At 41.6% G+C, this 17485-nt stretch overlaps 2 protein-coding genes across 3 annotated transcripts; one reads left to right on the plus strand and one right to left on the minus strand.

Annotated features, from left to right (window-relative positions):
* The first annotated feature begins 1168 nt into the window (after positions 1-1168).
* On the plus strand, positions 1169-11073 carry LOC126389658 (zinc finger and BTB domain-containing protein 5). 2 transcript variants are annotated; one of them, XM_050043366.1, is made up of 4 exons: positions 1169-1197; positions 3291-3504; positions 4082-4945; positions 6333-11073. In XM_050043366.1, exons 1-4 carry the CDS (start codon positions 1172-1174, stop codon positions 7494-7496), a joined length of 2268 nt encoding a protein of 755 aa, XP_049899323.1. In that variant the 5' UTR covers positions 1169-1171; the 3' UTR covers positions 7497-11073. The 2 variants fall into 2 exon arrangements, with proteins under 2 accessions (XP_049899323.1, XP_049899324.1); XM_050043367.1 differs by lacking the exon at positions 1169-1197 and adding an exon at positions 1212-1684.
* Positions 11074-11623: 550 nt separating this feature from the next.
* Positions 11624-16323, minus strand: grhprb (glyoxylate reductase/hydroxypyruvate reductase b). Its single transcript, XM_050043368.1, has 9 exons — positions 16072-16323; positions 15524-15657; positions 15368-15440; positions 14496-14612; positions 14322-14410; positions 14115-14219; positions 13726-13861; positions 11929-12059; positions 11624-11811 (listed from the first exon to the last, which is right to left on the minus strand). Exons 1-9 carry the CDS (start codon positions 16242-16244, stop codon positions 11690-11692), a joined length of 1080 nt encoding a protein of 359 aa, XP_049899325.1. The 5' UTR covers positions 16245-16323; the 3' UTR covers positions 11624-11689.
* Between the last annotated feature and the right edge of the window lie 1162 nt (positions 16324-17485).

Here is a 17485-nt window from a genome sequence, read left to right on the forward strand (position 1 = left end):
TCGCCAAGAGTCTCGTTCAGGCCAAGATACAATCACTCATTGAAAACCGATACGGAATGTGTTCTTCAGTGCTAACTTAAGTACATTATTACTATGAGTACTATATTTTTAGACAGTTGTACATTATAAATCAATGAGGATTTATATATAAGTAACCGTATTGTTTTATTTTATTTCATTTAATTCTATTCAATTTAAATATTTTATATAGGTGTGTTTGTATATGTGTGTTTAGGATCAAGGGGCTTTAACTTACATTTCATTATGCAACCATGTGTTGTAAAATGACAACTAAATAAACCTTATCACCTTACTGTTGTTATATGAACTCTAATATAATTTATGTTATTTGATTTTCTTTGATCTCTTTGTAATTGCCATTGCATTATGATTCATGATACAAATGCTAGTATTCATACTAAAGCTGTTTTTTTATTGAAATGTATCCACAAACATAATTCAGCAGCTAGATCAACGTGCATTACATACAAGCCTTATTCCAAATCATGTAAAATATAGTAAATAAACAAAAGTAATATGATAATAACAAGGAGAAGAAGACAAAGAATGGAAACTGCATTATTGTAAATGTTTAGGGGACACACCTTAAGGTGAACGGGGTAAAACAAATGAATAGAATCCTATTATTCAGCAGATTTACCAGACAACAAATTAAACAAAAATTCTGAACACAATTATGTACATACTTTGTTGTTTGTTTTTAGTCTGCAATAATCTACATAATCATATATATTTATATGAGGGAAGTCTTCAAACATTTATTTTGTGTAGGCCTATGTGAAATTGCCTTTAATCAAAATCTGGTTTATTTTCACATACAAGGAATTTGCTTTAGTGTTTTGCTGCATAAAGAAACATAAATAAAGAACTGGAAAAAAAAATACAATGAATTGGTCCCTATTAAGATGTGCATTAATATAGACTGATATATAGACTAATGTAAGGAAGAGGACAATAAATTCCGTCTTAAACTTAGTTGATCAATTATAAAATAAATGCTTAACCCACATGGGAAGAGAGTAGAGTGTTTTTCCTCAGGATGAACTCAGAGGGTGAACACGCTCTATAATCTTTGGCTCTGAAGCTGCAACAGCGACACCCTGTGGTGAAACGTGTAACTGCAACCCTTCACCTCGGCGAGGTCACGGGTATGGAAGTGAAGCACAGCGCCACCCTGTGAGTCTGGTTGGGAAAACCCGTCTGAGTGTAATCAATGATTGCAGATTATAACAAGCGTATCGGACCCGGATAACGACTGGCACTCGTTGTATGCTTTATTGACGGTAGTTGTTTATCTGACGGTGACTGGGGGGTGACCCTGACAGACAGCTACTCGAGACAAACGGTCACCGCGAGTCGCACATCAGTGGCAGCTCTCGCCCCCACAGACAAACCATTCAATGCGAGCAAAGTGTCAGGTAGTGGGACCGCAGGGGACGTGTGGGATGTAACAGGAGAAATGTTAGCCAGCTTTTGTTACATTTAATGGGGGAAAAAGCTGCTTCGATATAAACGAGCGGTGCGGACAGCTGACCGTATGCTACTGTATCTGTTGTAGCTACGTTAATTTGCTGGTCAGCAGCCAGCTAACTTTAGCCTTGTCAGTCTGTGGTCAGGGCCTCTTGTTTCTGCCTCTTGTCACCTGCGCTTCGGGAAATTCAAGGTAATGCTAGTTAATACTAGCTCTCTTATCTTACCGTCATAACAATAGAATGCTATGGTAACGTAGCTAGTTACTTTAACTAGCTAACTGGTCATGTGTTAGCCAAACTGGACTTGTTAGCTACATCCATCCCATCTGACGCTTCACGCTATCCTCTGTAGCTAACTTACTGTGTTATCAATGCGCTAGTAACGCTAACAGCAAATAGTTGGACTGACTAAAGTGTGAGTTATTTCACAGCATATTAAATAACAACAGTAAGGAATTTAACCAACTGTAAAACATAGCTTTGTGTCCCCATTGTTTAATAATCTCACTGGAATTTGTTGAAGGCCATCTTAATCTGTCGGACCACAGAATAATGCCTCGGTTTAGTTATTTTGTACCAGTGCCCAAATAACATTATCAACAGCTTCTCAAACAAACGAACAAAACCTTCCTCACAACCCACATGTACTTCCATCCATACTGCACATACTGTCCTTTAGACTTCCATCATTTGTGCACTCTGTAAATCATGTTTTCGTTAGTCAATTAATTTCATCCTAACTCTGTAGTAAACATTATACAGGTGCTTATTCAAAGGTTGAAAGTTTAGAGTGTATAGGGGCTTAGAACATTATGATGGAAGTATTCCCATGCTCACTTACGTCTCATAAATTGTTAGAGCAATTTTTGGGTTGATGCCATTTGTTACACAAATTTGATGCTGTATTTAAGCATATTTGACCACTTGAGAGTTGATATAAATGGACAAAATCCACCCAAAGTATCGCATTAACACACCAAGACCCTGAGGAACACTAGAGAAAAATCCGTGCTGTGGTGTAGTATCAAAAACTGTTGATATTTGGAGATTTCTGTAAGACTTGCATTTTTTTTCTCCAAGGAGATGGTAAGCACTTATATTCTGGCAAACTGCTGGGACACCCCCTTATTGTTGATATACCTATGAAAGCCATCTATCCTATGAATGCTCAACATCTCTAGTTTGTGGCTATACAGCTTAATGAAGCTGTGATTATCCTAGAGGTCACTATAGGTCATTTTACACAGTGATATCTGTTGCAAAAAATGGTCTCACTATAATGAAATAGCTGCTGTGGGGGCTAACATGGTTATATATGAATAAATTTGGGCTTACTGAATCCACAAGGGTCTCAGCTATTTAGTCATACCCAATTTATGCATTTCTGAGACTGTTTATGGACCACAGTATGCAGATATATTCAAATACATTAGGCCAAAATAACACATCTGTACTGCATGCAAAGAGCTGCATGGTTTTTGCCCTAAACTGCATGGGATTAGAATACAGTGGACATATCTGTAAAGGGTCGACTTGATTTTCATTCAGATATCCTCAGGTGAGAGGCTAAATTTTGGCGAGGGAGAACCAGCATGGCCATCTTCACAGCGATTCCTTGACTTAACTTTGGAGTGTTAAAGATGTTTGTCATTGTCCATTTACAAATGACTTAAAAGATATCAAAACAGTTATGGATAAATGTTATGTCCATTGACTAATGGCTTCAGCTTTACGACGTATGATTTTTTCTCTCTCCCTGTTCAGCCACCTCTAACCTTTGCCTGCCTCTGTCTTTAGGGCCATGGATTTCCCGGGCCACTTCGAGCAGATCTTCCAGCAGCTCAACTATCAGCGTGTCCACGGACAGCTGTGGGACTGCGTCATCGTGGTGGGCAGCAGACACTTCAAGGCCCACCGCTCGGTGCTGGCAGCCTGCAGCACCCACTTCAGAGCCCTGTTCACGGTCGCAGAGGGAGATGCGAGCATGAACATGATCCAGTTGGACAGCGAGGTGAGGAACTTAACAGTATTATGTAAAAGAGGGCAAGAATGATGATATTCAATGATGGTTATCAACAGTGGGAGTTAAGGAGGGAGTGACTCCTCAACTTCAGATGATAAGTGCAGTGAGCGTATTTCAGTTAAAATTATTTATTTTAAAGATAAAGTACCAATCTTTTAAAGTGGGGTTGTTTGAGGTACTTATCCATAGACAGTGTATTACATACATTAGATGTCAGTCGGCCATCCCCATTGGATTTGGCTGCCTGACAGAAAAGTAAAGCTGTGAAAATAGTCTCAATATAGTGTAAACTTAAACTGTTACAGATATTTTTAGGTGGCTGAAATATGTTTTGTTGCTGCCTCCGTCCACAGCAGTAAATTGCTCAGCTTCCATGTCAGTACTTTTGCCAGCTTCTTCAAACTGGGTGGCTGCCAACTGACAACTACTGTATGTTGTACACTGACTATGAATAAGTACCCTATACAGCCCCACTTCAAAAAACAGAACTATCCCTTTGAAACTCTGTGATGCTACTGTTTTAAGTCATGGCAGCAAGATCAATCAGCTTCCTGTGAACTTGCAGGTGGTGACAGCTGAAGCGTTTGCAGCTTTGGTGGACATGATGTATACCTCAACACTGATGCTGGGGGAGAGCAACGTCATGGATATCCTCCTCGCAGCCTCACACCTGCACCTCAACAATGTAGTCAAGGCCTGCAAACACTACCTGACCACGCGCACCCTGCCTATGTCCCCCTCATCCGACAGACCCACCCATCACCACCCTCAGCTGGAGCAGCAGAGGCACAGGCAGCAGCAGCAGCAGCAGCAGCAGCAACAAGTCGCAGATTTGACAGTGAACCCTACTCTAGCAGCTAATGCTAACCTCGCGGCCAACGCTGCCACATCAAAGTTGCAGCGCTCCTTCCTCCTGCAGCAGCTGGGGCTCAGCTTGGTGAGCTCCGCTTTGGGCGGGATGGAGGAGGACGGAGTTGGAAATGGAGGTGGCGGCAGAGTGGTCGAACAGAGAGCCTCCTTCCCAATCCGACGCTTCCACAAGCGTAAGCCCTCTTTGGCCTTAGGGCTGTCAGAGGAGAGACCCAGGCAGAGGCAGCGCCCCTCTGCCCCTAACCTGGGGCTGTTAGGAGAAGAAGCAGTGAACGCAGAGCGAGAAGAAGGAGCATTGCTCTCCCCAGACTCCCACAAGATGGGGGATGAATCCAAATTGGATGCTGCAATCACTGGCCTGGTAGGGGTGTCCCAAGATGATCCTCAAATGCCCAGCCAGTCAGACAGTGGACATTGTGAGGGGGAGGACTTGGGGAGAATGCAGGGAGGGGTGAGGAAGGAGGAGGACATGGAAGACCAGGAACACCCGGTCAACAGAGCAGGGGTGAAGATCAAATCTGGGGAAGAGGAGGAGGAGGCAGAAGAACAGGAACAGAAGGTAAAGATGTGGCTTCATGTTTTTGTTGTGGTGACACAGTAACTCTCATTAAGCCTCATTCAACAAGATTTTTTTTTATTGTATCGTAAATCTCTCATTTTTTTGGTGAGGTACGTGTGTTCCAAGTTAAATTTAGCAAACTCTCTTAACTGCACAAACTTGTTTTCATAAATCCCCTATTTTAACCTGATTAATGCCATCCGTTAGTAAGCAGGTGTGTATATGTGAGAATTGATTATTAGCATAATGTATGCCCATAAATTGCTATACATAAGGCTACAAGCCACACAAGAGTTAAAAACAAAGAGTTACACACTGCATAGATTTAAGTCCTGCTGTTGGAAATCAGCAGAAAATAAACAAAAATCTACCAAATTGAGCGGTGTCAGTACTTACATTATGGGACATGAAACAGTTAGAACATAATAGGTAGCTGGCAGCTGTATGATACTATTAATGTAGTTGCCAATTATGTGTCAACACAGCAGCTCTGCACTGTAACAGAAAAGGTTTGACATGAAGTGATTCAAGGAGATGGGTAATAGTACAGCTGAATGTAGGTTATGGCACACTGTTGGGTGCAACACAGGCTTATGTCAAAACCCTGAGGCAGCTGTCACAGTGTGAGAATTTTCCTCCATATAATCTTAAAATAAAAATGCCCTTAAACCTCTCAATAAATCAGCGAGACGTGATGATGATATGGTGAACAGAGTATTAATTTTGTAACACGTTTAAACTGCACATTTATTTAGATTAATGTATTATAATTCATAAATCAAGCAAGTATTTTCTCACTGGCTGGTTTATGGTAATGGTTATTATAATGGTTTATTTTTCACAATCAGTACTTGAAATGTTACCAGAAATCCCTGTCATATTGAAAACATATTAAATACCATGTTCACTTAAACTGATATTGATTTTTGTAGGTGGGACTCGTTTTAGGTAACGAAAATAGGTTTTGTTGCTGACTTCTCCACAGCAGTATGTTGTTAAACTTCCATGTCCGTACTCTTGCCTGCTTCTCTAAACTGGGGGCGCGCCAGCTGCCACCTAATATAGGTAATATACTGGTTATGGATAAGTACTACCCCTCTTCAAAAGATCTGAAGTATCCCTTTAAATCATAATGCAAACCTCTCGAACCAAAAAAGAAATCGTGTTTGGATTTAAGTCAAACACTATTTGGAAGCTGTTTTGCGAAATATTTTCTTAAATCACTTGTATGTTTTATTAAAGAACATATTTCTCTGTACAAGTTGAGGCTAACTGACAGTCACAAAAGTATTTAACACATATGCACATGCAAATCATGCTGCTCTACTTTACCTGCTGTCTAAATCTCCTTTAGCCTGAGATGAAACTCCACCTTTGCTTTACATAGGTGGTGGTAAAATGCGAGCCGCTCAGTTCGCCGGAGCCGACTGATGAAATCAGTGATGTGACATCGCAGGCTGAAGGCAGCGACCCAGCAGAGCCAGGAGGCCGGGAGGAGGAGGAGAAAGCAGAGCTGAGCCCAGAGAGCAGTGACCACAGCTTCACCTCTGAACCCCAACCCAGCTCCGACTCCCTGTTGCAGCCCAGCTCCCAGCTACTCCTCAAGAGCAGCATGGGAGGAGGCGCCGGAGTCGGAGGAGGTTTTGGGTGTAGTAGCGGACTGGGTGGCAAACCTGGTTTTAGTATTTCTAGCTTCCTCAGCCCGAAGGATTTCGGAAGTGGGGCAGGGTTGGTTGCCGGAGAGGATGACCTCCCCAACACAACAACTGGCGATTCAGCTGGACATCACTTCCTGCTCAGACAGGAAGCTGCCGGGCCATCTGGCTCTGCTTCTTCCTCTCTTCTGAAGTCAAGCCCACGCGGCAGCGAGAGTCGCAACAGTTTTGGAGACAACCTACAAGCTGATTCCCTATTCCTCCGCCCACTCCATGATGGCTTAGGGAACCCTAGGGGAAATGGGGGAGGTGGGGTCGGAGGGCGTGGCGGGGTAGATCCTTTTGGTTTGGACTTTCAGCGCTCCAGTCTTGGGCTTCACTCCATGGGGAGACCAACGCGAGGAGCAGGGGGAGCCACTGCCGCTGCTCTTGGGTACCCAGGTTACAGACGTATTGCTCCAAAAATGACCACCGGCATGGGAGGAGAAGAAGGTGGTGTTCTCCAGGATGCCGCCTCTTCCTCCTCCTCGAGTCTGTCAAATCCTCTGCTTCTAAACAAGAGCGGTGGATATGAGATGAACAACAGCAGGCCCACCTCCCTCCCCCCACAGCTGACCCGCGCTTCAGCAGACGTCCTGTCCAAGTGCAAGAAGGCTCTGTCAGAGCACAACGTCTTGGTGGTGGAGGGAGATCGGAAATACGCCTGTAAAATCTGCTGCAAAACCTTCCTCACCCTGACCGACTGTAAGAAACACATCCGCGTCCACACAGGAGAGAAACCCTACGCATGTCTCAAGTGTGGAAAGCGCTTCAGCCAGTCCTCCCACCTGTACAAGCATTCCAAGACCACCTGTTTGCGCTGGCAGAACAGTAACATGTCCAATGCTCTGCTGTAGGCCTGAGGTCACTGCATCATAGTGGAGCAGGGCGACAGATTGAATACATTAGGAATCAGCGATGGGCTGAATTTAAAGTCAAAAATTTTTCTGAAGTTGTGACAGAGCAGCAGGATCTGATCAGCTGTTCTGTCCTGATGACAGACCAAAGATAGGGATCTCTCATCATGCATCTTATTTTCCAGGAGAAACCCACACTGTTAACTCGGCTGAAGTTATTGACATGCAAAGCTACCACATTCGTTGTTATGGATTCATCATAGAGAGAACTACAGATATACACTGTATACTCTCCCGTTGTAATCATGAGTGTATTATGAGGATATACCAGTTTCCTTGCATCTCATGAACCTTGCATAATAAGATCCGAGCCAGTGTAGGCTATGTTGTCTTTTTAAAAGGCATCATACGGGCTCTCTTATTCAGTGAAATTTAGATCTGGTGAGGTGATCCCTTGATGCCGAACATCTGTAGTTAGTGGTATACTTAGTGGAGCATATTTGACATACTAACACTCTCTGGCAGCTGAGCAGCACCAACATTTAGAACAAATATCATGTATAATAGTGTGTTTATGTGTAGGGTTTTCATCGCACATCTGTGAAACATGTAGCAGCATCCCACATTAGACTGTTGAGTCATCGTAATCTTGTGTATTGACTATGTCTTTTTCTGTGCAAGGGCACATATAGACTGTGGACTAACTGATTCAGATGCAGATCGGGTGCCACATATAATGTCTGTAAGTGGTTGTGTGGTCTTGATGCTCCACCCTACAGAAAGGTGGGTAGAGTCAGATGAAGTCCTGTAAGGCGGGCTGAGGTAATGCTGAAATCTGTCACTTTTTGCAAAAAATGGACAAGTGATATAAACCAGATTTTTTTATTGACTGAAGTGATGAAATTTGAAGTGATAAACATTGTCGCCTAGGACAGGCATAGCCCCCCCCCCCCCCCCCCCCAAAAAAAACAGTTCAACATTATTCAACATATGCAGTGACAGAGTCAAGTCAAATTTTTTACCTCTAGTTGCCTTTCAGTCCAAGCACCTTTGACGAGCATGATCAGAAGTGTTTCTGAGCACAGTTAAAGTTGAGAATAAGGGTCAGGGTCAGGGTTAGACCACAACCCTAGCCCTGAGTCACTTTGCACTGATGGAGCCTTCACACTTCCTGTGACTACAAACATTTATACATGTAGTTTGACAGGTTCAAGTTTTGGAGGAATGGTAAACTTTGAGTTGCTGTGATCAACCTCTTCCCAAAATTTGGGCTTGCCAGGTAGAGCTACAAAGTGCTGCAGGAATGAGTCCTAAAACCTGGAAATGAGTCAGCACTTTTTGCGCTTCCTGTTTCCTCATCTAGAAGGAAATGGGCTTTTTGAACTGGTATTTGGTTAGATGCCTGAAATATCGTCTGTGCTTAACACAAGCTCAAGAGACTTTCAAATATAAAATACATTAGTAAATACCCAACACATGAATTTTGAAGCTTCTATGTGTCTTAAAAAAGTGATGGCTCAATGAGACCACAGTGTGTCATGATGAAAATGACTTCACAGCCTTGCCGTGGTGGATACAGAAGAGTATCTTGCTAAACAAAACATTCAAATATCATTCAAATATCTTTTTTGTTTTGCCACAGAGGTTATTTTCTGCAGTAATCCAAGATCCAGTGGAAAATCTCATTTGCTTTGTGTTGAGGGAACCAGGGCAATGTCAACGTCCAGGTTGGCCTATTAAAAAAAATAATCTCTGCAGCATTATTTTAACCTTAATATTAAGTCCCATTGTTATGGCGAGCAATGAAGGAGAGAAAAGTTTCAACTTGCACCATCTTTGTACTAAAAGCTGGAAACAAATCTGCATTCATGGGCCTTGCGGTCTCTTTTTAAAAAAAAGTACTATTGATATACTACTGCATTATAATGCCATTTTAATACCTAGATATCTTCACAGGAACATGCGCTGTAAATGCACCTTATTTTGTCTCATGATGTGCGAAACTCCAGTTGTATAAAATATGGCATTCAGCTACTTTGCCTCCTTATTGGTCACTGACTGGATACGGCCACATCATTTCAGCTGTGGTCAACAAGTGTGCTGACATCAGTTTCCCTTGTCGCTGGTGTTCCTGTGTGTTCAATATGTGTGTTTTATTAAAAGGGCAATGAAGTTGTGCTGAGAGGCACAGGCGTCTGAAGCAGACAGTTTGCTGAGGTTCAGCACGGTTTGAAAAGTGCTTTAGAAATGTAAATATCGCACATTTGTGGTTGGTTTCATCATTTTTCTCTTGGAGGAGAGACGAAACAACTCCTGAAGAACTAAGCATTGTGTATATGTTTGCTACTGTACTTGATATCAGTGCTTTATACATGTCTCTTTATACAGCTAATGTTGCATCTGTTACAAAAGCACTTAGACAGATCATCCTGTTTTTATAACTAATACATTTACTGGAATGTCGAACTATGTGAAAACGTAAAAACATTGCTGTATTGCAATTATCCAACCCTACAAGCCCTTATGGGTTTTCCCCTTCTTTACACTGTCATCAGGATGAGTTTGCAAGCTAAAGGTTGTAGCATATTTGCTGGCAGGAGTAACACTCAATTTCCAATTCCGCAAATACACATAGGGGAAAATTCAGAAAAGATTTTACAGGGTCTCCTGTCATTTTTTTTAAATATTATTTTTTTTTAGCAGTTTTTTATATATGTAACTGGATTTTAATGTCTACCTGTAACTTTCTGTCATGTACTGTAAGTTTGACAACTGTGTTTCAATTGACGATTTGCATAAAATTGAAAAACATCACAGACACGCTGCGAAGGAATCCGAATTTGCAGCTCATAAAATAGCGAACTATAAAGGATTTCTACATCAATCCAGGCTCAGATGCCTGACTCCCTGCGTGTTGTAAATAAGAGCTTCATCGGTAAACAGATGGTTAATTGAAATCAGTGTTCATGCATTGTTGTAGAGTTCTGTTTTAGTGAACCAAAATGAAAAAGTACAATACATGTTTGACTTTCTGTATACTTTATTGCTTGCTGTATCGTGTCACCTACACTGTCAGTGAGAACCATGCGGTCATTGCTTCCATTTCTAGTCGGCACCTTATTGTACTGTAGAGTCAAGACACTGTTAGCCTGTAATCATTTTATTTGACACATACGTTAATGGATAATCTTGGCTTTTCACTTCAGAAGAATAATTACCTTGTAGGATGCTTCTCCCTGTAAACACGAGCTAACTCACTGTTAAATGACCCTGTCATTCTTGACACCATGGAGTCAGTAGCGATGTTGAAGCCTGGCCACAGAAATTAAAATGATCACTGACGGCTAAATCTCAAATCTGCTTGTCTGTGTTCCTCAATCACGTTAAGCCTCCTCCACATTCTGGAAAGAGGGAGATGCTCTTGAGAAGTACAGAGTTGTAGGGGCGTCGGTAGCTTAGTGGATAATACCAGCGCCCCATGTATAGAGGTGATGCCTCGCTGCAGCGGTCGCGAGTTCGACTCCGTCTTGCAACTCTTTGCTGCATGTCGTCCCCCTCTCTCTGTCTCCCCATTTCAAAAAGCCCAAAAAAATAATCTTAAAAAAAAAAAAAAAGAAGTACAGAGTTGTAGAGGTGATGAGGTGAAGGAGAGAAGTAGTCCTCCAAAATGGCCTCCACACAGTGCCCTGTCGAGGACTATCAAGGTGCTGTCTTCTACAGCTGTTGCGAAAACAGTTAATGTGAATCTCTGAAAATGCACTGACCGTATTTCCCCTGTATGAAATGCCAAACCTTTACGATATACAGAAGGCCTAAATTGATTACGAACGTCACTGCCTTATGCCCTCTAGCTTGAAAAGCCGGGCTTTGTTGATATGTCAAATCTGAAGTATCTCTGTGTTTTTTCTGTATACCTAACATAGTGTAACCATGAGAGGACTAAGTGTTTGTCTCTTTACTGTTGAAGGCTATGAAGACTGTACAGTATGTTCAGTTGTTGTATAGACTGAATAAAAAAACAGTGAAATTCTGCTTTGTTGCTGCGACATTTTTATGAAATATGAGCTGAATCAGGATAATCAAGATTAAAATGTAAACAAATAAGGAAGCATATCATTCCACACATATAAAGTCATAGTTTTATTTTAATTTTATTAAGAATAACTAGATACGGATGTCCCAGCATTCACTAGTTACAGTTTGAGTCCTTTGATCATCGGCTCCCCCCGCAGACCGAGGAGGAGGTTGTTTGCCGCCAGAGCAGACATGCCATTACGGGTGGTATAAGAGGCACTAGCAATATGTGGGAGAATCACTGTGGGAGGAGAGAATTGAAAAGACAAATGATAGGCCATGAGAAATGAGCGCTGTGATAAAGTGTTAGTGTTACTTTTTAAAAAAAAGCAGCAGTAGTTTGAGCACTAATACTCACCGCAGTTTTTGAGGGTAAAGAGTAGGTGGTTTGTGGGCAGGGGCTCGGGAACAGTGACATCTAACCCAGCTCCTGCAATCTGTCCAGTGGACAGAGCCTCGTACAGGTCTTCCTGGTTCACCACACCACCTCTGATATAACAGAAAGACCAGAATTAAAGACAGGAGAAGCACAGATACTGTAGTCATGGCCGGATTAGCCTGCTAACTGAAGATATGATTATTATGATAAATGGCTTCATTGGAGTCTTTAAAGCAAAAATTCAAATACTGATTTGGTCCCACTATCTCAAATGTGAATATTTGATGGGCAACTTAAAGTAAAAGTTCACCCCAAAATCAACCTGTAGTGCTATTTATCAGTCTAGACTGTTTTAGTGTGAGTTGCTGAGTGGTGGACCTATCGGCTGAAGAGATGTTTGCTGTCTTTCAAATATAATGTAACTAGACGGCACTCAGCTTGTGGTGCTTAAAGCGCGAAAACAATACACTTGAATAGCTCAACAGCAATGTCTCTTTCCATAAATCATTACCCGCTTACTCAAGAGCAGTTTCATGTAGGAACTATTTTCCTTCTACTGAGCCACACCTGTCAAGTAAACTTACACCTCAGCTGAGGAGGGCACCATTAATATTTAAACCTTGCGCTGTCATGGCACGAGCATCTTGTTCGTGAGTAGATGCACGCTTCCTTCTGCATGGTGATACGGTTGGTGGGCAGTTTTTGGGGTAATGCATTACAAAATTCATAATACATGACAAAATTAAAAGACACATTTCCTCCTTTGCCTCTCTCCACTGGAGTTACCTATCTGGCTGTTATCACTCCATCCCTGTCATTCATTTGGTACCGCAGTTGCATGAAGGGGCGGGGCTGTCCTCCCTCTCAGTCCTCCACTTACTGTGAGCCGTCCACATCCTCCTTCTCGTCATCATCATTCACCTAAATATTACTATCTGACCTGTTGAAAGTAGTTATCTGAGTAATGAAAGAATACTGTGTGACCCGTTCCTCTGTCTTGTCGCAGCTGTGTCCCGCCGCCACATTTTCTTCACTGATTCTTAGTCAAACCGCTCTCTGAAGGATTCTGACAGATACAAAAAACATAGAAAATCTAAGCTGTTCTGAAAATTTTAATGATGGATGAAATTTACAGACTCAGACTTGTTAGGCATGCAACAATTTCAGACCAAAAAAAACGGAGTCAGTGTGCAAAAGCCTTTAGCAGTAATGAAGTAATATAACACCTTACCAACAGGATTTTGGGTTCTAGTATTACATTTGCCATCCACGTGAAACAACATTACCCTCCTCCCTTTGTAATGCCTAATTGTTTTTCTGAGGTCATTTTGGTTAAAGTAATGTAAAAGTAGTGTTATAAGTAACATATTAGAGTAATATTGTAAAGTAACTACTTTCAAATGAGGGTAACTAGTAATATGTAATGCATTACATGTTGAGAGTAACTTGCCCAGCACTGTTGGTGGGTGAAGTTTGGTAGAAAGAACAATACCTACATGAAACTGCCTATAACAAGGTCTGAGGACTATATTGCTTATCATGGTTATCTTCTATATTGGAAAGAAAGCAGACATCACAGGTAAGGGGAGAAATATGTATTTTTGATTTTGGGGTGAACTGTCCCTTTAATGTCGCCAGGTTTTGATTAAACAAGACATCTAAGTGTGTTAAGTGAGGCTTTGGGGAAACACACTTTTATTAGTCAAGTATTTCATTACCTGGCATTGTGTACAATATGTGTTAAAAAGAATCAGTTTGTGTTTAGGATAAGAGTACCTGCTTGTGTTGATAAAGATGGAGGTATTTTTCATCTTGGAGAAGAGGTTCTTGTTGCAGATCTCCTTTGTTTCTGGTGTTAAAGCGCAGCACACAGCCAGGAAATCTGACTGCTTTGCCAGCTCGTCGAAAGAGACTAGACCAAGAGACAGTGCCATTGATGTTTTCACATTACAATCAAAAGGCTGACTGCAAATTCTCATTATATTCAATCTCATTTCCTTAAAAAAACAAACAGATCAGAATATTGAGTATCTCTGAAAACAGGACGTAGGTCTCTTTGACTAGTAGTATAGTAAATCTCTATTAAACCACTCCACCCTCCACCTTATATCAAAATAAAATGCTGGCATGAGACATCGTAGTGACCATGAATCTATAGTCCTTACCATATTCTGCATTGATGGCACTGGCCAGCTCAGGCCTGGGGGCCACGTCTGTGTAGATGAACTTCTTTACTTTGAAAGGTGCTAGACGCTCAGCGATAGCCACACCTTAGAGCACAAAGACAGCAGGTAAAGAGTATCTGATTTACAGAAATGGCTGTTGGACGATAAGCTAATGTAGATGTTGTACATAGTGTTTCAGTTGCTCACCAATCCTCCCCAGGCCAAAGATACCCACAGTGCTGTTGGCCAGCTCGTGTCCACACAGCCACAGAGTTCTCCATGTACCCCAGCCACCACTGACACAAGGGACAGATATTTTGTTATTGCATGCATGGATAGCTTTGTGTTTGTGTGTGTGTGTGTGTGTGTGTGTAACATTACGTCTTGGCTTCATGTGTGGCCTCTATGAGCCTCCTGGAGGTAGCGAGGAGCAGAGCGACAGTCAGCTCAGCCACAGCATCGGACAGAACATCAGGGGTGTAACCCACACGGATCCCTCTGGGGGAAAAAACACACACACGAACATTACACACAAAGCTATACACACACTGTATGTCACCAGGTGTAGTGATGGGCAAACTGATTCTTTTCACAGAATTGGTCCCTTTGGGTCAATACGTGTAAACGTCTTCAAACCTTTTAAACGTTGCCAACCTTTCAAGTTTTGATACTGTTAAAAAAGAAAGGTTTTAGTTTCTCTGTGACACTCCGTTACAGTACATGCATGTTCAACAGCTATTGCTGCCCACCCCACAAACCTCTTCAAAGCATTGATTCACTTCCCACTTGTTTGAAGATAGGCTTTGTAAGCTCAATATGACGTGACAGTCTTTGCTTTTCACTATCAACATGTTGTTTAAATGCCCTGAGCATTAAAATACTGTACAACATTTTGTAGCATTGCCTCCACATTACACCTTTAAGCTCATGAACACACCAAAGTAAGAAGAATGTCCATCCAAGGAGCACATGAATGAAGCATTGGCCTTGGCTGCTGGAGGTCTCGATTTGCGTCTTATTTAAGTAGTTGTTGTTTGGTCATTCAGTGCTGTTGCCACACTATGTTATAACATGTTTCTGATTTATGAGCTCTACAGGCCGATCTGGTACATACTAGACACTCAGAAGGGCCTTTCAAACAAATTTGTCCGTTCATTTTTACCCATCACTGACCAGGTGGTGGCAGAAATGCAGATATACACACATAACAACACTTTTGACTTTAAATTTTAAAATACAAATATAGCAATCACCTTTTCTTTAGCTCCTCCAAAGAGAGATGGTCAAAACCCACCGACATAGTACTGAGGACCTTCAGGTTTGGACCTGCAGGAGTATACCAAATATTACACAGGTACATTTGAAAGGGTTTTCATTGCATTCAGCTGACTCAAAGACTGTCCTCAGACCTGCAGCATCCAACAACTCGGTATCAATCTTCTCTGTCAGCACGCAGAGAAGAGCATCAACACCTTTGACCTTCTGCAGGAGCTCCTTCCTGGGTACAGGGACGTCATCTGAGTCCCACATCTCAAACTGCACCCTATGAAAACAGAAATCATGACTGAAGCTCCAAATCAATTCATGTTTTATTTTATTTACCATAGATGGAAAATTATTGGTTGCTATGCTTCAGCTAAAGCTCCTTTTAAGATATACAGTCTCAGTATTCCAGGCGTTATCACATATATACTGTATACTTTCATAGAAATATTTGGACTTTAAGTAAGACATTTCTTCAACTCTGCTGTGGGGGAATACCCTTTAGGCTACCAGTCTTATCTGACTAACCTAAGGGCAAACAGCAGCAGTCCTGTTTACTCAAAGTAAATGATGAACTTTTCTACACAAACCATTCAAAAAGGTATCACAGTCAAATTAGCTACATGACACCATATGAGATTCTACATAAAAATAATTTATTTGAAAAGACTTAAAAAAGGATACTATGACTCACTGTCCAGATTCACGGAGGATCTTCAGGCCATCTGGTGGGATCTGCCGGGTGACATACACCCGTGGCAGGGTTGACATCTCCCTCTGCATGTTGCTAGTTAGACCCCCGGGGATATTCAAAGGAGCAACAGCAATCCGCTGGAGCCGACGCAGTGCCATACGACTGCACCACATTGTAAGGAGAGAGTAAATCTGTCGGCAGGTGTTGGAGAGATGACAGTGGTGCTTTGGAGTTCAGAGTCTGTTGTGTGCATGTGCATGATTTTGGCTCTAGGTCAGGGGGAGGTCCTTGTGTGTGTCTTTGACCAATGTGAATTGAGGGAGCTGGGTGTCTCTAAAGTCTGAAGTTGAGAGATAATGTCACAGACGAACTGAACAAATAAATCTGAGTCAAATCTTTGTCCAGGTCATTCTCACTTCAGGCCAAACAGAATTTCAAGATAGATAGACCTAATGAAGAGGCACAGACTCTTTCACTCTCACACTCACTCTCTCTCTCTCTCTCTCTCTCTGTCACACACACACACACACACACACACACGCTTACTACTGAACACATATACAAACTAAATTACAGAAATGTAGGCCCATATCAGACAGCAGTAGACATTTGTCTTGTCTCTGTAACCCATCACCCAGAGGAGTCAATAGGATGTAAATGTTTCACTTGGCTGTTGACCTTTGTTTCTTCAAACAGCGGAGAACCCTAATGTTGTTTTGTGTTGTCTGTTCTCTCTGTCTGGCTGGGACTGGTTCAGCAATAGTTTGCTTGCTGACCATTGAGTTTTATGAATAATACATAATATTGTCCCAATAAGATGTCTAATAAATGTCTTCGTATCATCATAAAAATAGGAGAGATACTGCTTGCTTTCTGACTGATTCACCTTAGATTGAAAAAGACTGTACCAGTACCACTTAAATGCTTATTGGAGGAGGTAATGTCATAGCTGCGAAATCATACTACCCATGCTATATCATCCAGTTTTACAGGACCTAGCAACCTTTTTTCATCCTATTTACAAAACTGTACAAACATTTATTAATGTCATCTGTACATTATAAGTATCATACACATCCTACTCGTTTTTTATTCTTTTTTTTTTTTTAATAAGTCTCTTCACACCATATAACAATGCCCCTATAGTGTATTTTTGTCTGGGGTGATGAGTGATTTTTTGAAAATATTTTTTTTCTGATAAATATTCTGAAAATGTAATATTTGATATGTAATATTTCAACAATGGCAATAGAATAAAATGTAATTTGCTTTATATCTACATGTCGGATGGTAATACTTCCTAAAAAAAGTGAAATTTTAAAAACAAAAGTAGTCATGAAAAATGCAGTGACACTATTGGATGACCTCGGTCATGTGATTGCGGTAACCCGGAACCACTCCAAGTTTTTAACCA

Source organism: Epinephelus moara, chromosome 5, assembly GCF_006386435.1.
Source record: "Epinephelus moara isolate mb chromosome 5, YSFRI_EMoa_1.0, whole genome shotgun sequence".
Taxonomy (NCBI): Eukaryota; Metazoa; Chordata; class Actinopteri; order Perciformes; family Serranidae; genus Epinephelus; species Epinephelus moara.

Excerpts from the sequence above, each read along its gene's own strand:
- LOC126389658 (XM_050043366.1), top strand. The coding sequence starts at position 1,172 with ATGGAAGTGAAGCACAGCGCCACCCT. Across the intron at positions 3,505-4,081 it reads TGATCCAGTTGGACAGCGAG|GTGGTGACAGCTGAAGCGTT; the intron begins GTGAGGAACTTA and ends GTGAACTTGCAG. Across the intron at positions 4,946-6,332 it reads CAGAAGAACAGGAACAGAAG|GTGGTGGTAAAATGCGAGCC; the intron begins GTAAAGATGTGG and ends TGCTTTACATAG.
- grhprb (XM_050043368.1), bottom strand. The coding sequence starts at position 16,244 with ATGTGGTGCAGTCGTATGGCACTGCGTCGGCTCCAGCGGATTGCTGTT. Across the intron at positions 14,613-15,367 it reads TTGGAGGAGCTAAAGAAAAG|AGGGATCCGTGTGGGTTACA; the intron begins GTGATTGCTATA and ends TTTTTCCCCCAG. Across the intron at positions 14,411-14,495 it reads GCCACACATGAAGCCAAGAC|TGGTGGCTGGGGTACATGGA; the intron begins GTAATGTTACAC and ends CCCTTGTGTCAG.